We start from the raw sequence: 23,077 nt of genomic DNA, 5'->3' as shown, positions 1-23,077 counted from the left end.
GGGGAAGAAAACAGGCTCTTAAGTATCTAGGGGCCAACTAATGGGGCACACTCTCTACCCAATCTGCAAAAAGGAAATAAACTATTTGAGCTCCTAGCTTGTGGAGCTAAATGACAGAGTATTTTGCACCCTCTGGTGACTGTGACTGGAAGTGCTCACAGGATGAACAGGAACATTAGAAGTAACTGCTTGTCTTTGGTTTAAATATGTACTAGGAAGCCCTGTAAAATCCTGGAGCATCTTGACCCTGCTGTATTAAAAGGCAGGAAAAAAGGTAATGCATAAAGATTAAATCTAGACGAGTTAATTGACCCAAGTTCCCAAAGAAATCAGCAGGACTGATTTGTCTGGGAACTCAATTCAGCTAAAGAAGCAGAAGGCACCTTGTTTTGTTATTTAAGGATTTGCTTCCAAATAAACATAGTTTGCATTAACTTGTGTTCTAGCCAGCAAAAGAAAATGTGTTCAGGCAGTTACATGTTCATCTGTGTGAGGCATTTATTATTATTAAGTGGGTTCAGCAAGACAAGACTGTCATTTTTTTAAATGTGATTTTTGCTTTCTTGAAATCTTTCCCTGAAAGGATTTTTCGTAAACATGCTAGAGAGGCTGGCATCATATTTAATCAATCTTCATAGAATTCAAAATGCAGGTAGGCATTTCTAGCCAAGCCAGCTTGGTTTCAGCTTAATTACTTTTGGAAGAGTTTCAAACCTTTCAGAAATGCACTCCAGGATATCCATTGGGGAAGCAACACAGGGATATTGCTGCAGTGTCTCTGACAAATACAGGAAATTACATACAATATGAAAGTTTCTTGTGGCAAAAGCGATTCAATATAATTTAATTTATATATGTATATATACATATATAATTGTGTATATAAAATTTAAAAATATATAAGCCTAAAACTAAACTATTGTAATATTGAAAAGCAATATAACAATGCCTGATGTTTGATCTTCTGTCAAAGAGAAATATATACTGTAACAGTGTAATGACCAAAGGCAAAATCCTACACTGAAGTTAAGGGGACTGCAGGTTTGACAGAAGCTTTACTGCATATACCATTGTCATCTTTTTAAACAGAACTTCCTAACTAGAACACACTAACCTGTGCTTCTGGCAATGATATACTAATGAAAAAGCCCAAAAATGCTGAAACTAGGGACAGGATACAAGTGACCTAAGATAATAAACCCAGAATTTGGCAACATTATATTTGAATAGTTTGTTGTCGTTGCTGCTGCTGCTGTTGTGTGCCTTTTAGTCATTTCTGACTTATGGCAACCCTATCACATGGTTTTCTTGACAACATCTGTTTAAGACTGGGAGGGGGGTATTTTGTCTTCCTCTGAGACTGAGATAGTGTGACTTGTCCAAATTACCCGGTGGGTTTCCATGGTTGAGAGAGGATTTGAATCCTGGTCCAACACCCAAACCACTACATCACACTGACTTTTGAGAGTACAACGCACCAAATTTCCCAACCACACATAAGCCATATGAGCTTTGAGAATTCTGGAAGTTGTAGTCCCAAAAAGTAACTTCTCCAAGAATATGATATAACTCATCACCCAGTCACTGCAGGCCGCCGTTATGTAAATCCTGGACAGAATGTGATGATTCAGGCTGCATCTGCACTGTATAAATAATATATTTTGACACTATATTATATATATATATATATATATATAGAGAGAGAGAGAGAGAGAGAGAGAGATGGAATTCTGGGATTTGTAGTTTTGTGAGCTATTTAGCCTTCTTTGTCAGAGAGCTCTAGTGTCACAACAAACTACAAATCCCAGAATTCTGTTGGATGGAGCCATGACTGTTAAAGTGTTGTCAAAGTACATTAATTCTGCATTGCAAATTAGACCTCAGATGGTGAATGGCACAGCAGAGGGCATAGGCCATATCATGTGTGCACACTCAGGACTGACAAGATTGAACTGGTCCTTGGCCCCAAATGAGCCAGAATCTTGTGGGTGATTTATGCATATATGAGATCCTCCACATAAGCAGCTGGACATTTTTGTATCTGGAGTAACGCAGACATTTTGTTTAAGGTCATGGAAGTGGAGCTGAGCATGAATCAATGAAATTTACACAAGTATTGACACCAAGTTTCCACTGGGTCTACTCTAGTTAGGATTGACAATTAGACTTAGGCTATGGACAATTTTTTAAAAACAGCATCTGGATTTATTTTCTTCATTTCACTAAAAGCATTAACTTGGACAAGAACAAGAATGATGAGAATGTGTTTTGGTGAGTAATTATTTAAATAGCTCAATTGGATGTGATGCCATGGTGCCTAAAAATGGTGTCAGGTGATAAACGAGCTGTACTTGGTGTTTTACTAGTCTTTAAAACTTCAGTGTTCAGTGAACTTTGTCTGGCTCAGGAGTCTGTGGTTCTCATCTAGCTTTTAGAGAGGAGGATTCCACAAATAACTTTAAATAGTTTTTGTTGTAACTGGAGCTGAAGAACTGTGCAGCCAAGAGAATTATAAAATCATATTTTTGGTAGCTTAACTATGTTCTTTGATATACAACTTATGCTTTCTTTATTAGGAGTGTATATTTAATATCTGAGTTTTGGAATGATCTTTTATTGCAGTGGTTTTCCTTGTAGGTGCTATTATTGTATATTTATGAAGATTCAGCTTACTGGAATAATGGATAAATTTTTGTATATTTTTATCAGCTGTCTTCATTTTTTTGCATACTTTGTATATTAGTGGGGTGTGTGTGTTTCAATAGACTGCACATATCAATGAATTGCCGGTTTGCACAAATGAATGAAATGTCATTCCTTTTTAAACTCAGAAGGCCTCTTGGGAAATATGCCAAGGATGTCTAAACTGGTCAAGATGTAGCACTTAAAAGCACTATTGATCAAGAATCAATCAATCAATTGTATTTCAGTATTATAAATTTGTATTTTAAATGCAAAAAGAAAACATCTTGATGATAGGGAGGATGGAATCCAACAAAAGGAAACAAATAAAAAAAACTAAGCCAATGCCAGGCTGCACAGCTAATGCAATTTGGTTCAACTGATATGGCTCCATCCAGTGGAGTCCTGGGATTTAGAGTTTATTGTAGCACCAGGACTCTCTGACAGAGAAGGCTAAATATCTCACAAAACTACAAATCCAAGAATCCCATACCACTCAGCCATGGCAGTTAAACCAGTGTCAAACTGCATTATTTCTGCAATGCAGATGCAGACTAAGAATACTTTCTCTTTTTACTTTTCTCTTCCTGGGATATCTCTTATGCTGCTATTAAAGGCCATGTCACATGGAAAAATGAAATAAGTTAGCATGCATTGCAAGTGATACTGCCAACATCTGATAGCTCCTTGCTACTCTGGCTGTAGGAAGTTCTGCTTCCAGGGTTGTTCCAGCTGTGAAGAGGCAAATAAATCTGAGTGGTTTCAAATTACACAATTGTATTAGTTAAGGCTGATTCCACTTTAAATACCACACCTACTTAGCATTCTCAACTGCATTCCCCTGAACCACAGTTTTAAGAGGATTTTGGAAGAGAATTCTAAATAACTCACAAAATTGTGAAACCCACTTTAGGATGGAACCTCTGCTGTTTTAGTAGTACTACAACCATGTTCAATCTCAAGGGCACAAGCTATCTAAAAACAGTAGTCTAGTCTTTCAGTTTTGGAGAGGCACATTAGCTTGAGAGAGCCAGCATGGTGTAGTGGTTTTAGTGTTGGACTATGATTCTGAAGATCAGGGTTTGATTCTCTGCTGAACTATAGAAACCCACCCAGTGACGTTTGGTGAATCACACACTCTCAGCCCCAGAAAACCCTGTGATGGATCACCATGACCTGAAGGCACACATCAACAAAAAGAACTTTATCACACCTCCAGTTGTGTTGGTGTCATAAAAATGCATGCTCTGGTCATAAGCCAATACTGTTTATCCTCATCTGATGGTAAATGAGCTGCACTGAGTTATCAGCATTCAAATGGATCTACAAGTCTTATTTTATGCCACCCTGAGATTTTTGCATAGAGGACAGGAAACAAATATTTAAATATATAAATAGAGGAAAGCAAAGTCATAATTTAATTTATTTCTGTACCCTCTTTTCTTGACTGTTCCTCTTCTGTGACAAGTAATGTCCTCCCATGGGGCTCTTTTTGCCTCCAGGTGGGACAAGGATGGCCTTACAGCTGCTCATAATCCTGCAAGATTGTCTTTGCTGCCCTCAGTCTTCTCCAGAGTCCCTGAACTCCCTTTTTCCTAGCTATGTCCTCCTCCAACATCACAAGTGAAAACCTCCAGCACTGGCAATTCATCTTTTAAAGAGTTTGCACAGGTGCTCTTCTCATACTGCTTTACATCAAAAACCACATCTGGCTGGGTGAGGAACAGAGATAAATTTTTACAGTATAATCCGTGGGTTTGAGTTCATTTTGCTGCTGCTTCTTTTGCTGCATTTACCCATAATGTTTTACTGTTACAGTCTAATCTCATTTCTATTGAGAGAGGAAAGTTGCAGAATAAGAGTTGCCAGAAGGAGAAACTAGCAAGGATTCCTGTGCCTTTAATAGTTGTGTAGAAAAGGGAATTTCAGCTGATGCTGCTTGTTACATAGTTGCATCTAAGGCCAGGTGGAAGGATTGATGGCTCCTCTCCTCCTCATCTTGTTGCCTTCTGGACATCCACACCAGAACACAAAGCAGCAAGCAGCACAGTGCAAACTCATACTTCAACTTCATGCCTCATCCACAGAAATAGCTGCAAGTTACAGTTGTGCCACAAAATTAATGATGTTAGCCCTAATTTAGTTACAGTACTACTTGAGTGCATCTATACCTTTGTTAAATGAAAACAGAATTAACTGCATCTGCTTTGTTGACTGCATTGATTAACACCCAAAGCCTATGAAAAAGCACAACTGCAAGACCACCCTCCATTTTGGGTGGTGCTCTTACCTGGGTCCAGGTTTCACCCATGAAGTACAAATCCTTTGAAAATGTATTGAGCAGCTCTCTTGGATTGTTGCAAAATCCAAGTCACAAAACAGTGTGGATTTATGTGAGAATAAGTTCCATTGAAGTAGACAGGGCTTACTTCTGAGCAGACATCCCCAGAAGTCATTATATGTTCTATGGAACCTCTGGGACAAGCTTCCAAGTCAACAAATCTAGGTTGGTCTATTGTTTTATATACAATTTATTAATTCAGAGTTGTGCTACCTAAGAATAATGCCCCATAGAACTCAGAATATTTATTTCTGAGTAATAGGATTGGCCCTATCTACTCCTTCAATAGATTTCATTTTGCATGTATTTCAAAGTTGATTTGTGTAACATTTGCAGTGTGTTTACCCTGTACTAACTTCAGAAACAAAAGTAATGTTGAATTTAGTAAGAGCCATTTGAAAGTAACTGGGCATAGGACTGCAACTTTGAACTTTTATATATCAAACGTATTTTCCCAGAGGAAGAGATACCTATCAAACAGAAAATTTCCAAAGTGATGAAACTGTCTTTTTAAATTTGGTAAAAAGCAGTATGTTGTATACAATGCAGCATCCAGCCTATCAGCTTCCTTCACTCTCCTCCTACGATAAATATTGTGTAACAAAACAATCAGTGTACAAAAAGATATGGTCACAAAAGGTTCCCAAACAAAAAGGAGACCTTTGAACTGAACCGCTATCCGGTTTCTTGTAAGAATTGAAGAATGTTTTGATTGCATGTTCCATCTGTTTACTCAGCAGCATTGGAAATTGCTCCCCAGACTTGGTGCTTTTATTTACAAAAAAATTAAATAAACAATATGAGTTAATATTTAGCCTTTCTGTTCTATTTATTTTAGGAACCAAAGTACTGACTTTAGGCTCATTTTGGCAGCACGCAACTCAACAGCAATGTCTCCAGCCCTCCTCATCTTAGGGACCATTGCTGTAGCAGCTCATACTGCCTTTGCAGCCATAGGTAAGTCTCTGTAATCATCTTTAGGACTAATCACTGTATTTTGACACACCATGTATTTTGAGGGGACAGGACAAAGGTTTTTTAATTTGATTGACTGATTATTTCACATGATTTGAGTCTTTGAAAGGCCTCATTAAAACAAAGTATGGCATACATAAGTCAATAAATCAGTAGTCACATGCATGAAGAATGTGGTATGCAATGCCATCCAGCTCAGTGTGGACACATATCATGTGTTCAGATAATCTGTTTCATTGGGAATACTGCAGCCCATTGTGGTACATGCTGCATTCATACTTGTTGTTGGATAAACAAAGAGCCAAGGGTAGCATCATATTTATAGAATATAAACCCCCAGTTGCTAATCCTGATTAAAGTAAACTCATTGAATTTAATTGCTGAATGGGAAGTCAGCACTTATCATTAATTGAATGGATCTACTCAAGTTGGGATTAGAGATCCCTTTGAATGGATCTTCTTTAGCTGGGATTAGTGACTGAATTCAGACCTTTATTTTAAACTTATTATTAATGGCTATCACCTTACCTTTGAGGGCAGATTTGTAGGAGAAGTTCAAAAATGCCAAAATGTGAGTAAATGACTCACTTAATCAATATCTTAATCAAGGACTGTTAGTTGGTCTAGAGCTCCCAGTTGTCCTAGCCAGTCAATAGTGAGGAATGCTGGAAGTTGAACTCTTACCATACATAGGGTTGCCATAAGTCAGGACCTCCAAACCGGGACAAATGTAGGACAAATGTAAGGCAACATTTTCAAATGTAGGATACATTTTTAAAAATGGAGGACGCACAAAAAAATTGAGGGCTTTTAAATTTTTTTAATATAAATGCATGTTTTTTAGGCATGATCAAAATGGAGGACATTTTGGCATTATTCCTAGACAGATGGCAGAAATGTACTTGCCCTCGGGTTCAACTGTACTTCTCAGAAGTGTGTACTTGGTCAAGAGACTGTGGTTTTTCTTCACTGCGCATGAGTTTGTAAAAATCACAGCAACTTACATTGGCCGTGCCTCAGAGGCTTCTTGATATCAATATCACCACCACCACCACCATCATCATCACCACTATAATTGTCCAGGAAAGGCAGACTTGTTAGCATTCAAAGCGCCATAAATACACAAAAAATGCACTTGCATATATTTAATAATAAAAAATAATGAAAAAGAAAATAAAAACAAGGCAGGGGTGTATATATTTAATAATAAAAATTAATGTAATAAAATAAAAAACAAGCAATAATAAAAATTAATGAAATAAAACAAAACAAGCAATAATAAAAAATTAATGAAATAAAATAAAGACAAGCAATAATAAAAATTAATAAAATAAAATAAAAACAAGCAATAATAAAAATTAATAAAATACAGTGTGTCCTCGCCTTACACGGAGGGATCCGTTCTGGATCCCTCCGCGTAAGGCGAATTCCGCCTATGCTTGAGCCCCATTGGAAACAATGGGGCTCGTGCGCGGTGGCGCGGCAGCGCAGGTGCACGCGGGGCGCAACGGGCACGCACGCCCATTCAATTGAATGGGACGCGCCGCCCCTTCCGCCCCAGGCGTGCACCGCGGCTTGAGCGCGTACGCTCAAGTCCGCATATGGCGCGCCCGCGTATGGCGCGGGCGCACTGTAAATACAAGCAATAATAAAAATTAATAAAATAAAAACAAGCAATAATAAAAATTAATAAAATAAAATAAAACAAGCAATAATAAAAATTAATAAAATAAAATAAAACAAGCAATAATAAAAATTAATGAAATAAAATAAAAACAAGCAATAATAAAAATTAATGAAATAAAATAAAAACAAGCAATAATAAAAATTAATGAAATAAAATAAAAACAAGCAATAATAAAAATTAATGAAATAAAATAAAACAAGCAATAATAAAAATTAATGAAATAAAATAAAAACAAGCAATAATAAAAATTAATAAAATAAAAACAAGCAATAATAAAAATTAATAAAATAAAAACAAGCAATAATAATAATTAATAAAATAAAATAAAAACAAGCAATAATAATAATTAATGAAATAAAATAAAACAAGCAATAATAAAAATTAATAAAATAAAATAAAATAAGTATTTTATATTTTTTAAAAATAATTTAAAAAACCAAAAAAAACAAGGCAGACCTAATGGCCACTGCCTCAGCTTTCCTCCTCCTCCTCCTCCTCCTCCTCCTCCTCCTCAAGGCTATGGAATCCTGGGAACTGTAGCTCTGTGGCCCATTCAGCCTCCTTTTGTCAAGAGAGCTCTGGTGCCACAAGAAACTACAATTCCCAGAATCCCATAGCACTGAGACATGGATGTTTAAGGGGGGGGGGTCAAACTATTTCTGCAGCTTTCTGCTACCCCAAAGCCTTCTATTATTTACCAGCAACTTGCAAGGCAAAATCTCTTCCTTCACCAAGCCATTGAAAACCAGCCCAAGTGGAGGGCTGATTGCTTCTTTCCCATTGGTCAGCTTTGGGAGAAATGTGCATATTACAAGTAAAGGTGTTTAGGGCCTCAAAAACGATCCTGTGATAAAGAATTACAAGAATACTGACACAGGCCTGTTACAGACAGCCAAAATAAAGCTGCTTCGAGTCACAGTGGAGGTACAGTGTTTCAATGATGCATGTGTCCTAAGAGTCCAGAAGCCACACCAAAGCCACGCTCCAGTCTGGAGCATGGCTTTGGTGCGACTTCTGGACTCTTAGGACGCATGCATCATTGAAACACCGTACCTCCACTGTGACTCGAAGCAGCTTTATTTTGGCTGTCTGTAACAGGCCACAGTATACATTTAAAAGATGAGGCATTTAGACTCCCAGTGAAACATGAACGATTTATGGCCTTTTTTTTCTCACTGTAACCTGGAAAGTAAGGCCTCTTGAAAGACATATATACCAAGTGGGCTGGCAATAGCTCTGAGTGGCAGGTCTCCTGAAGTTAAAGTGGTAGCAAACTGGATTATTTCTGTAGGGCAGACACAGCCCCAGTGGCATTCTAATTCCTTCTTCGGTATGTAAGAAAGTTTGTGTTAGATTACATGGATCACAGTCCTACTCCCTAATTTACCATCATCAGGTAAAGAGTTTATTTTCCTTTCATTGCATCATCTCTGAAAACAGAAGCAGTTACATTTATTTTTAATAAACTTATTAAACTTTAAATAGTTTATGAATCCTACAAACAGTTTATTTAACTGTCTGTAACATTGCTTTAGTAAGATGGGAGAAGAGTAGTCAATGCATGCATGGATTATTAAATGGCTCAATTATTAAAATGCTTTGTCCTTTTTAGTCTGTCCTAGACCACCTGCAGTACCATTTGCTTCTGTCAGTATAGCCAAAGCAGAATACAATGTTGGAGAAAAAATTATATACCACTGTCAGCCTGGGTATCTTTATCAGTCAGGCAAATGGAGATATACCTGCCCTTTCACTGGCAGATGGCCTTCTATTTCCATAAAATGTGTAGGTAAGTATATTTTTCTCCAGTTTGCTTTGTTGCTTTTTAGCTCGCTATGTAGTTGTGTGTGGATAAAATAATCTCCAGTTTGATATAGCTATTGTAGCTATATCAACTGTTGTAATTCTTTATTAGAAGCCAACTGAATTTCCTTTTTTCCCCAAAATCAAGAAAGTCTAGGCATTCTTTACCTATTTATTTATTTTACATATTTACACCTCATCCTTCTAGATTGGATGTACATGGCATCAACAACCAACCAACCAGTGAACAAACAAATCAAAACAGTAAACAAACTATGGCTCTGCCCCTGACCCTGGCTATGGATTCCAAAGGTCCCTCCTTCAAGTGTAAATCGCCGGATTCCAGAGGACAGAATCGTGGAATCCCCCTGTTTCCTCTGTGTTAATCTGTAATCCTTACAGTAGTACAGAAAACAGAGATATGTTTTTCTCTCAGCACCAATATGTTCTTGTCAGTTATCTCTATTGAAATGCAAATATAATGGGGTGTCTTGGCCTTTACCCACCAATGGCACTATCTTTCCATGGTGGTGGGAAAAAAGCAAAGATGACTAAACTACGACTGTGATACTTTGGCCATATCATGAGAACATATGACTCACTAGGAAAGACAGTAATGTTTAGTAAGATAGAAGTCAATGGGAAAAGGGGAGGACCCCATTCTAGACGGATGGACACAATCATGGAAGCCATGGCCTTGAGTTTGCAGGAGCTGAGCAGGGTGTTAATGACAAGGTGACCTGGAAGTCTCTTATTCACAGGATTGCAATAAATACTTGATGACAGTTAACAACAACACCTTGTTGTTGTCAACAACAGTTACTAACAACTTCATGTAAGCCATCTGCCTTACAAAAGAACCACTCTTGGTGAAAATTAAATCTGTTAGGAATGATGTGGCTAAGCAGAGCTTCCTGCATTCTTGGACTCTTTAGGAAGATGTGACTGAGTGCCTGCACATCAGCATTTACCACTATATATCTCAGTGTAGCCCTGTAATCCTTGTCCACCACAACGCAAAGCTGGACGTAGAAAATACTTTTAAGGACATTTGAACTAAAAATCTGCTTATCCCTTACTGTTATGTTTGTCTGCTTCATCTGGTATTACTGTGTATACTCATGTATAAGTCCAAAATTTTTAATCAAAAAATTAATCCAAAAAACTGAGTCAGTGTATCCACAAGTCAATGTAAGTACTGTACTTTAACTCTTATATAAAAAGGAACCATCCCTGGTGAAAGGCAAGAGTGTAACCTGTCCTAAAGGCATTGAGGCCTTCTAGTCTCTCATCCATCCAACCTTTAGTGTGAGCACAAACAGCTAGAATTCTGTAAGTTCTTTGGCATTGTTTTCCCTTTGCTTCATCCTTTACCTTCTTTGTTATATGACCCTAAATTTTACCCTTGACTCATCCATGGGTCATATCAAAATCCACAATTTTGTCCCCCAAACCTGCCCTCGGCTTATACAGAAGGTCAACTTATAGTCAAGTATATATGGTGTTTGCTCTGAAACAGTGTTCTGGGGTCTGAGACAGATATTCTTTCACATCAACAGCAGCCTGGTGTTTGTAACTAGTTGCTTCTCTGCACAAAAAATATACTCTAGTAGTTGGTGGTGGTTCCCTTATCAACGAGGCAATGAATCTTTTCTAGGTTTTCAACTGTACTTTAAAAAAGGTATCCAAAATGCCCCACTAATGAGCTACTACCATCACTATGAAGGAATCCATTGTAGTTAGAAATGTATTGTAATTTTAATCAAAGCTTGAAAAAGTTACTGGAGTATACCTCCTACAATCAGTAGTCATGCTTGATACTGGGATCTTCAGTAAAATAATTTTTGCAGGCTCTGTTCTTAATGTGGCTAACTTTTGTTGATTAGTTCTTATACTGTGCCCCATGTGGTTGTTATGAACAAAATATGTAATGAATCTTTTAAAATGATTCCATTAGTGGAGATCCGGAATTGTTTCATATCTGTCTATAATCTGTTTACCTCTCTATCTAATCATCCAAATGTAATGGAAAATTTATTATGTATTCCAGCACCCAAAAAATGCAACCAACCTGAACCCTTGATGAATGGAAATGTACATTTCACAGGCCTTGACTTTATGAATTTTGCAAATTATTCATGCGATTCTGGGTGAGTTGTATGTTGTCTTTGAAACAGATGTACTTCCACCCTCCTAGCTCTTTAGAATGAGGGATGGAGGGTTAATCTGTATCTGTTTAGTAGTCCCTCTTATCACTGTCTGATTGTCTAGGTTCCCAATTTGGGATCAAAGTACAGCACAAACAGGCAGATTTAGTATCAATATTCCGCTTAGGCGCTTTTACATCTTGGAATCTCAGAATTTTTAAGAAGAGAGAATGTCCATTTATGAAAAAAGACATTGTTATACATATATATAGCAATAGCAGTTACATCTCTATTCTAATTTGTAGTGCTAAGCATTCTCTAAGTGGTTTACAATGAGTTAGCCAATTGCCCCCAACCAGCTGGGTACTCATTTTATCAGCCTATGAAAGGATGGAAGGCTGAGTCACCCTGAAGCCCTGTAGGACTGAACTCACAACATTTTGGCTGCAGTACCAGCATTTAATCACTGTGCCACCAGACTATGGCACTTATCTCATTAATAATTAAGTCGGTTTACCTCTTCTGTCTTGAATTCAGGATCTGGGATGCCCCCAGATGTTATCATACCTAAATCGTCACCAATTTAGCCAGAATGCTGTTGCCTAGATGCATCCCGGGTTGAAGCATTACTTTTTTTTTTAAAATTGGGGAGCTTCCAACTTCAAAAATTGGTCGGCTGAGTGAGGCTTCAACCGGGATGGATCCTGGTGGCGGCCACGATTTAGGTATGATAACATCTGGGGGCATCCTGGATCCTTAATTCAAGATGGAAGAGGTAAACCAGCTTATTTGTTAATGCAATAAGCTCCTATATACACTCTGCTTCTGTCATATTCTTAGCATCTAGGCACATAGCTTATCATTTGCTTTACATTTCATGTAAGTTCTTACACATCTTATACCATAGCCCTTCATAAAGATTTCACTTGTAAGGGATCATACATTTTACAGAATACTGGGAAATCCTAAACCATATTCTGTCTGTGGTGGAAGCACAGAGGCATTGCAGTTCATTGTGGTGTTCATTATATATTTAGCCAGCAATTCTTTATTTTACATAAGAAATATAACATATCTGAGAGCAGAATTTCACCCTTGCTGTCTCTTACTAGCATTTTATGGGTATCTGTCATCAAAGAACACCATCAGCTGCATAGGTTAATTGGAAGCTGTGCAAAACAGCGTGACTCTCATTTCTTAGGAGGTGGCCTTTATACTATCTTCAGCCTCTGTCTGCCCAATCAGAGATGAATTCCAGTAGTTTCCATTAATATCAACATTTATATTCTTCTCTAATGGGAAGTGAGATTTATGAGGTCACTTTAGGGACAAACCACCTGGGAACAGTGGCGTCACTAGGGTTGGCATCACCCGGTACAGTAACGCAAGGTATCAGCCCCCATTGACCTCCTTTCATACTACACCATAAAGAATCCTTAGTAATGTTTTTTTGTGTGTGTACTAATGTTACTCATACATTATATTTCCCATATATCACTGAATGTAATGGTAATAGTTGTGACATAGGCAACTAGCAAAATTAAAATTATACCTTTAAATTATGATATCATATGCACATCCTAAATGTATTTACATGGCCTTAGTTTCTTGTGGTTAAAGTGAAAATTTGCTAAGGTGTGATTAAAAAAAAGAAATTTTAAAAAGAATAAAATAGCTTAAAAACAAAATTTAATGTAATTAATTTTAAAAATTATTTTAAAAAACTGGGGCCTCTCCTTTCTCCCACTGAGTCTCACTCCACTCTTCAGCATTTTAAAGGGACACAGGTGAATGCCAAAGCCCATTTCTGCCAAAAGTCAGATATTTGGGGAGCAAATGGTGTCAACCATCCCCCCCCTTAAAGTGTCATGCAGTTTACACCTCCTAGTGATGCCCCTGACTGGGAATCTCACTAGCTACCATTATGTTGACTGTCTGCCAAGTGACTACATCAGCCTGCTTACAGCTGAGTGAATCAGCCATTAGTTATTAGTTACCCTTTTGTACCACTGCAATACACCTTTTTTGGTTTTGTCATTATTAGTGGTTTGAGTGTTAGATTATAACTCTGGAGACCAGGGTTTGATTCCCAGCTCACCCATGAAATCTAAGGGCTGATCTTGGACAGTTCACATCTTCTCAGCCTCAGGGGATGGCAATGGCAAAGCTCATTTGAACAAATCTTGCCAAGAAAACCTCATGGTAGGTTTGCCTTAGGGTTGCCAAAAGTTGGGAAAGACTTGAAGGCACACAACAACAACAACAAACAACATTATACACTGGTCATTTGTTTACACCTTCTATTTTCTCCTTATCGCTTTGTTTTAAGTCAGATTGTCTTCATATCTAGAACTGATAAGCCTGCATTCTTAATGGTATGCTATTTGACGCACAAATACTTTTTAAACTTTACATAGACATACTTATTTCCATAATATTCAGGGTTCAGAGGCTTGAATTTGACAAACTATTTATCAAATTAGCATTCAGCCTGTAACATTGGAATGAAGTATTTATTATCCATGAACTGCTTTCTTAAAATGTATTTCAGGCTGTCTTGAGTGGTGATAGTTATCATATAAACAAGACGCTGCAGCACTGTGCAGAAATATTTACATAAATTCAAGACTTTTCTACATTTTGTTAACACAAACCTAAAGGGCAAATTGGATGCAGAAGTTGGCTAGTTCTCTTTCTTAGGAAAAGGTCAACAGTGTGACAGTTCTAATTGGCTTTTTCTGTGTGACCTACATAAAAAATTAGCTTATAGAGGGTCCAGCTGTACACAGCACTGGATACTTTTAGTACAAGAGTGGGACTATCTATCTATAATGTCTGTCTGTCTATCTATCTATCTCGTTAATTTCTTCCTGCCTTCCTTCCTTCATGGCTGTAGACTGGGTCACAGCAGCCTGCAAGGAGGGACTGCCAATTATAAAAGTTTCCGTAGTTAGGGGGCTGAAACTCCCTGAAAGAAAGGAAGCAGCACATGAGAAATGTGAACAACATATTTACTTATTGTTCTAAATGTCTGTTTCCTAATTTTCAATAACAGTGAACTTTCAAATATATGGTGACTGAAGTATGAAAGCAACTAGTTACTTACTGGTATAATTAATTCCCCAATAACTAAGGTGTTTACTGCAGTACATTATAGCTGTAATTCCATATGCAGTGCAATTTTAACCCCTTAGGTACTTTTATAGTTGCTAAGGTATGGTATCACTAAATGGTGGAATAATAATATCACATAATTGAAAGAATACTATCTTGTAAACCCTAATTCATTATTCAGTTGTGCCTGGTGTTGAAGCATGAAAAACGTTAAGGTTTGAACTGAAATGGATTTAGCTGGTATTGTTCCCACAGTGGGCCATTCATATCCACTGAGGTTTAGGTCTAAGACTTCCCATGGATACCAAAATCCATGGATGCTCAAGTCTTATTAAATACAATGGGGTAGAATGGTTTCCCTTATATAAAATGACAAAATCAAGATATATACACATTTTCAAACCATGGATAGTTGAATCAGTGAATCTGTATTCCCAACCATTTAATTACTTTTGGGGAGGCTTAAAGTATAAAATAGTTGACTTGAATATGGTGCATGTAGTTGCTATGAAGAATTTTGATAACCTCTGTCTCTTAAGAGTACCTCCAATTAGGAAAGCAAGCCCAAAGTGAACTGTGATTTGTGATGAAAAATTCATAGCTACCGATACATGCCTAAATAATAGCTGATATAAATGAAGCCATAAGTTCCAACAAATGTTTTCTGTTGGAGGGGTTTGGTATGAATATTAATACAGTATGAACAAATCTTTTACCGCTTTAGAATATGCTAAAAACTACTGTTATATAAATGTTTTGATTATCAGGTATATTCTACGAGGCTATGAAAGCAGACTATGCCAGGCAGATGGGCAATGGAGTGAAAAGCTTCCTAAATGTCATCGTATGTATGAAACATTATTGGTATGCAAGTAAAAATGCCTGGGAGTGACCAACTCATGAGGGGGTTGGAAAATTTTATTGAGGTATTCATATGCCAGCTGCCAAACTTGAAATGTTGTGCACGTTACTAAGACACTGTGACAAAATGAAGATTGTGTACACAAATCATGTGTCACTACCCTTCAAAACAGGGCATTTGTATTCATTCATATGTATTAAGGTCCTTCCATAGTCACACAACATCTGCAGCTTGATACACATGGAGTAGTTTAAGACAATCTAAAAATAAATGTCTCTAAAAGAAGATACAGTTGTCCCTTGCTATTCTTGGGGGATCTGTTCCAGACACCCCCCACCCCTTTCATGGATAGCAAAAAACACAGGACCTTAAGTCCTATTCTTTTCAATGGGCATGTGCGCCTGCTTGCACAGCTGCTTGTGCAAGCGCCCATTGAATAAGCTGGGGCTTGCCATCTGTGGAAGCTGAAACTGCAGATGGCAAGCCCATAGTTGGCTTGGGTGCATTGTAATTGATCTCTCCCTCAAAAGAAGGCACATGAAATACCTCCAAAGAGGTAAAGTAATACTCCATTGCCTGGAATCTGTAAATTTGGTACACACAAGTAGCATTTAAGATTCTAAACATGAAAAACATAGTATATTGTTAATATAACCTAGAAATATGGCCAGTAGGAATCAGGGAGAGATTGCAAGCATTATAACTCTGTTTTGGGAGTGAGCCAGATTTGTTTCTTACACAGAGAACCCAAAATAGACTTCTATGTGGAATGTTTTGAGATGGTGGTGAAGAGAGTTTTCAACTTTCTGTTTGTGAAAACTGGATCTGTGGGGCCATTTAGACTTACAGTAAAAACCAGGTTTGAAAGCAATTCTTGCACATGAAGTTCATATTGGATCCGATTCCGTCACAAGTCTCACGTGAGGAAGAATTACCACACTGACAAAATAATTTCCCCTTACCTCACAGTATTCTTTCCCAGTTTGACCCCAAATAATATCACACATTCCCATTATAATCTGAATGCACTTTGGTTTTGGGCCCACATTTCCTTCCCCTAAATTCACAACAATATAATAGGGAGCCTCCTACCTTGTTCACATGTTTGCTATATCAGATTATCATCTGAAGCAGCTTTGCTCCCCTCCTTCCCAGCATGTATTAAACCTATCAACAAGTAGCCTCACACACGCATGGGGTGGCACCCCCATCCCCTCCTCTTCTCCACTTTGTGCCCCAGTGAGTGAGCAAGGGAAGTAAGCAAGGGAAGCTTCTACTCCCCCCCGCTCTCTACCCCCCCCCCCCTTTCCAAGTGCTTCTGTGGACAGCCGCTGGACTTTGATGTGAAACAGAAAGAAACACTGATGAAGGAAACATTCCTCACAAATAAGAATCACAGTCAGGGCAGGCAAAAATCACACAACCACTCCTCAGAACAGTGATTCTGTACACAGAACATTAGGGATAAAATAGCAGTAGTACGCTTGCTGTAGAGTGCCATCCACCAGCTACACCCCACCCTCCCAATGCCATAGATTGAGCAAGATACACATTGCCAAAAACCTCAAGAAATTTTTTTTCCTGTAAAAGTCAGAGTTAACAGTGAGTTTTTCCGAATCATATTAATGCCTAAAAGAAGCACTTTCCCTGTGAATACAGTTGCACACCATGTGTTCCAGCAGCACTGGAATCAACGTGGGCATGGATGTTTTTGCTAGTCTGGATCTGAAATAGGTTGTAGATAAGGCACCTGTATACCTTTGAGGACGCCACATTCTCCATCTTTGAGGAGAAACCCTTCAGTAGCAATTGTAGAATGATTGAATCAAATAATCCTAGAGCTGGAAGAGACCTCAAGGGCCATCAAATCCAATCCCCCTCCCCCTGTCATTGCTTGCATGGAGGCTACTTATGGAGGGGGTGCTTTATTTTTAACTTTCATATTTTAATAATTTTATATATTTTACTATATTTTAATGATTTTATATATGCCATTTTATTATGCTGATTTTAATTGTGTTTTAGAATTGTATTGTTTTTATTTGATTCTTTTGTAGATCTGTTGAATTCTTTCCTTTTCAATGTATGGAGCTCTTTGAAAGGGGAAGTATGTCACATGCTTTCTAGGGTTTGTTTTTTTTTACAGCCCCCTGCATTGTGTCATACAGAGATACAAAATATGCTTATATAATATAGTAATAAATTCCATATGATGGGGTAGGGAAGCTCTTTGAGCCCAAGACCCAAAGTGAGTTTCAGATAATTCAGTTTTGGGAACTGCCTTCTAGTGGCAGGCAAGGTTGGCCTGGGGAGGGTGAGATGAAAAAATATAGTGGTCTCCCTGGTACTAATCAGGGCTGACTTGCTTAGCTTCTAAGATCAGAGAAGATCTGGTACCTTCAGCCTTTTAGAATGGAGAAGAATGATAGAGAAACTGGAAAGCCATCAGTTGAGGATAACTTGGGAATTGACACTCTGGGGAAGCCAAGAGGATTGGATTCAGCCCCAGGGCCTGAGGTTCCCTTCCTCTACCATATACAAGGAGAGTTTTCTGTTTACTTGATGTGAAATAAATTTGTTTTGGCTTCCAGCTGTGATTTGCCCTCCACCACCAGTTTCGGAGTTTTCAGTCCTTTCTTACCAAAGACTTAAGCCAGGAAACATATCAGTCTTCCAAGATGAAATCAATTTTCAGTGTTTATTGCCTTATGTTCTATTTGGAAATGAAACAGCTGTCTGTCAGGCCGATGGGAATTGGAGTGCACTTCCAGAATGCAAAGGTAGGGACCTTTATGAATTTTACTATGAATATAGTCTTGATATTTTAATGACAGGTAGGCAAGTTGTCTGTGAATCATGTACTGATACTAGTTTTGCTGCAGTTATTTTCCTAGAGTCAGTTGCTATATCAATTTTGAAAGCAAAACAAATAGTTTTTCTTCTGGGATGGATCTGAACCCTACCACTTTGTACACAGAACAGTTTCATACCACTTTAACTTTCATGGAATATGTGGATTGGTGGTTCAGTGAGGTTCTTAGAATTCTTTGCCACAGAGTTTCAATACAGTCCTATACTTTGGAGGTTAGGGAAGACTACAGAATTCTAAGGACTTGACAAACTAAAATCTGAGAATACCGTATGATGGAACCGTTGAAGTTAACATGTTATGAAATGGCTAACATTGGGCAACATGGCTACACCCCTGATTTTATTACAAATATAGCCTCTTTCTTTCTGTCACAGCTGTGGAGTGTTCACAACCAGAAGATATAGAAAATGGATATATATATTTGCTTCTTCGCAGAGCATATCATTACAAAGAAACTGTTACCTATGGTTGTAATCCAACATATGTCCTGGATGGCCCTACAGAATCCAGATGTGAGAAGACAGGCCAGTGGTCAACAAAACCAATTTGCAGAGGTATGGGGTCTGGTGATCTGCAAGACTTACAAGCATTCATTGAAAAACATGATCATGATTTTTAATATCCTTACAATACAGCTTATATAATCATAAAATAAGGTGTTGAGATGTGAATCAAAGAATTCTGAATACAAATACAAATCATTGTTTTTGTTGGGTTCTGTATGGATCTGTCTGTCCTTCTTCATCACTATGTATAATTACCTAAACAAGAAATATTTGAAGGTACCATGTAGGACACACATGCATACACATACACACAAATGATGGGACCATCTGCTGACAGACTAATTCACTGCATGGATCCAGGAGGTGATTTTCCTCCCCACAAAATGGCCATACGCCCACAAGACATTATCTTTCTCCCATTCCTCCACAGCCCTCTATGCCATCAGAAATTCTGGTCCACAGGATTTCAAGAACTACAACACAGATGCTGAGTGTGTGGAGGTTTGTGTTGTTGGGGGGGGGGCGGAAATCAGCCCTTCATGGATCTTGATATACCAAATAGAACCCTAGTTCATAGCACAAGATCGACAAAGATAATTCTGGATATTGTTAAGACTGATTACTGTCAGTAGGTTTAGCAACTATTTTATTTTATTTTGTGGGGCCCTTTAAGGTAAAACCATTACACATGTAAAATATTACAACAAGATACTGCCATGATAATGTGATATTTATTATATTAAAATTAATTATTCTTATATATAATTATTATAATAGTAATAAACTCATAGCTGTCTTTTTTTCATGTGGCTTCCTGCTTTAGGATGTAGAAGAAATGATAGAGAGGCAGAACACAATTGACAATTATGATGACACACAAGAAATAATTTTAGTTAAGAGATTCCTGTGGTAAATTTCTTTAACGTAACAGCCTCTATCAGAGCAATTTTGCTTGTTTTATTAATAAAATAGCTGGATTGAATAATGATGTTAGTACTTGCTTTAACAGTTCTGTATTAATGTGACATTTGACTTAACAACAGAAGCTTTATTGTCTACCATGTTGTTTACATCCCCCTCATGACAGCTCCATGTGCAATTCCTGTCAAAAAAGCCACTGTGTTGTACAACAACCAGAAAGTAAAGTTGCAAGACCATTTCCAGAATGGAATACAACATGCTGAGAGCATCTGGTTTTTCTGTAAAAACAAAGAACAGCACTGTAGTTATAAAGTACCTGCTCAGTGTGATGATGGCAATTTTACAGTCCCTGCCTGCTTCAAAGGTATGACCAAGATATTCTTGTATGATAAATGAAAGACATGAGATATCTTATTTCCCATTAACATTAAGCTGTCTATTTAATAATCATTTAGGCATGTAAAATTTAAAAACTGGACAGGAAGTGTAAATGTTTTTATTGTGCAAATTACTGGATGTGAGGATGCTAAATAGATTTCCAGGATGGTTGATGGTGAAACCCATTTCCAAACATCCAGGTTGTTATACAATGAAAACAATCACAACCAGCCTTTGGTGATCATTTCACTGATGCCTGGATGCTTTCATGAGACATGAGAATTATAGCTTTTGGTCTATGCTATAATTTTGGAATGTGTGTAGTTGACACTGCAATCAAGTGAGGCAAAGTCCTTTGTTTGTATGTCTTCTGAACAGCCAGGGAAAGAGCACAGGGTATTAACTGTGCTGAAACTAGCATGAGAACATAGAAATTACGGCGGGTTACAGACCGCCATTTAGTACGTATTCTATACGTACTAGGGTTAGGAAGGGGCGGTGCTTCCGCACCCCCCTAACCCTAGTACGTATAGAATACGTACAAGATGGCGGTGCCCTGTTCATACGGGCGCCATCATCTTTACGTATCGGACGCTGTGCGTCCGAACGTGTCGCGGCGCTAATGACGTCGCAAATGCGCCCCTGGCGCCTCGCAACGTCATTAGGGCGCCGCAAGAAGAAGCTCCATTTTGGAGCTTCTTTTTTGCTCCGTAACGGAGCCGCGCGGTTTGGCTGCGACGGCTCCCTTACGGAGCAAGCGGCGGCGGCGGCAGACCGCCTCAAAGCGGCGGTCTATAACCTGCCAAGATGTCAAATAAATGTTCTTTTTTCTCAGTTGAGTTACACAGATGAGCTTTTTTTAAAGCATCAGGGCTGATATTATGGAAGCAACATCCTTCCGAACAAACACATGGGGAGGGATAAACTTTAAAAAATCAGGTGGCAAAATTATGTAAATTTATAACAAAAACTGTTATTTGTTCATATACAACCTTATTTGGAAAAATATGAAATATGAACCTGTATTTGTCATATGGAAATATCATTGCTTCATGGATTAATATTGATTAGACATTGATTTTGCCTATACCGAAGACTGTGCTCATATTCTCTAAGTACCATTCATCTATATACCATTGACTATGAACTGGACCATTAACATACTTTGAGAGTTAATTAACTTACCTGAATGCATAATTTATTTTAAACAGAACGTGGATGGTTTGCGTCCTACTTCAAAACAGACATAGCAGACTTGTCACCATGCGAGACTGCTAACTGAAAAGGCTATATCCAAGTGTTGATAAAAGATGAAGTATACAGATGAAGCATTGAAGTTTCTCCTAGATCACATCTACTAGCAATGTAAACACATTGTAGCCAGTTTATCCTAAACAGGCTTTAAAAAACAGCAATGCTACCTTTGCATTTAAGATACGTAATCTTTTGTGCATTTTCCCCTCACGTTATATTTTAAGTTCCATGTGCTCAGTTTTCTTAAAGCATACTACCACGCAGAGGTTAATGTAATGGAAAAGAAACTTATACTAAAGATACTGTGTTAGCAATAGTGCTTTGGTCTAGATCAGCATTACTTTTCTTTCATACTTGTTTATACAGATTTTTGGTTTTAATGTAACTGCACCATAATCTGCTGTTATGTATTCTATTATTTACCTGGTGAGCTGTAGCAATACAAATAGACTTCAAAAGTAAAACCAGCAGTAGCAGTGAGGTGGTGTTAGGAGAAGAATTCAGAAGAGTGAAAGAAGAGTAGAATGTGTTTGTGTAGATTAGACAAAGAGAGGACAGTAACTGTTCTGTAGGAATGCATATTAAATAAAATGCACGGTTTATATTAACTGAGAATCGTTTCTTAATTAGAGAATGTCATATGAAACATGATGGCTGTGAAAATTTCGTAAGTAAAATGTGTAAATAAGCCTCTGGACGAGAGGGTTCAAAGGTTCCATTCACAATAGAGTGAAAAGAGAGAACAGTGCAGGGTTTGAAGCCATGGCTGATAAAGAGAAGAAAATGAACATAAAGTTGTTTTATTATTTAGCGGGGTATATGGGTGGAAAAGTGAGAAGGAGAACCTGAAACACTAAAACAGTTAATACTGTAACATTCCTCTGAGGCCGAGTGTATCCTCATGACAACTGTCTCCATAGAGAAATACCAGTTTTTCACCCAAAAGCAAAGAGGAAGGAACAGATAACCTGTATCTGCCATTTACATGTAACTTTGGAAAGATAAAAGACCCCCTAATACAGGATAAGATTGTGTGTGACACACAGGACTCTGTCTTGAAGGAGAGATGGATAAAAGAAACTTATCTCACTTTAGCCTAGAAAAAAAAGTTATCAAATACCAAGAAGAAAAATGTTATCAAATTGTGAGAGTAGTAGAATTGTCGAAACAAAGGTTCAAATCTATCATATTGGCCCCAAGTATAGAACAGGTGCTCCCGGGAAGCAGGACTTAGACCATTTGCAACCACAAACAATATAATTCAGAGCATGTGTGGAAGCCTCTATGAAAAGTAAAAGAATGAAAAGGCTCATAAAGGAAAAGAACCACTTTAAAGGCCAGTGCCTGATGTTTCTAAGCCACTGATGTTGCTAGTCTATAAGAGAGCTGCCTGGAAATGGGAACAGACACAATGAGACGCATTCCAAAGTATTAAAGAAATCATCAGCAAAGCTCCAACAGTGAAGTACTACAGCCAAACTGAGCAATGGACATTGCAGTGTGATGCTTCAGAAGGAGGTCTTGGAGCAGTTTTG

The 23,077-nt window shown here is 37.9% G+C and overlaps 1 protein-coding gene across 1 annotated transcript; it reads left to right on the top strand.

Annotated features, from left to right (window-relative positions):
- The first annotated feature begins 5,884 nt into the window (after nucleotides 1–5,884).
- LOC149322383 (beta-2-glycoprotein 1-like) lies at nucleotides 5,885–22,150 on the top strand. Its single transcript, XM_089540875.1, has 8 exons — nucleotides 5,885–5,980; nucleotides 9,298–9,474; nucleotides 11,539–11,638; nucleotides 15,517–15,593; nucleotides 18,203–18,391; nucleotides 18,858–19,037; nucleotides 20,077–20,274; nucleotides 21,500–22,150. Exons 1-8 carry the CDS (start codon nucleotides 5,914–5,916, stop codon nucleotides 21,568–21,570), a joined length of 1,059 nt encoding a protein of 352 aa, XP_089397001.1. The 5' UTR covers nucleotides 5,885–5,913; the 3' UTR covers nucleotides 21,571–22,150.
- Nucleotides 22,151–23,077: the final 927 nt, after the last annotated feature.

This window comes from Sceloporus occidentalis, unplaced genomic scaffold (genome assembly GCF_023333645.1).
Source record: "Sceloporus occidentalis isolate IW3139 unplaced genomic scaffold, rSceOcc1.0.p SCAF_1, whole genome shotgun sequence".
Taxonomy (NCBI): domain Eukaryota; kingdom Metazoa; phylum Chordata; class Lepidosauria; order Squamata; family Phrynosomatidae; genus Sceloporus; species Sceloporus occidentalis.
This window is presented reverse-complemented; position numbering and strand designations above follow the sequence as displayed.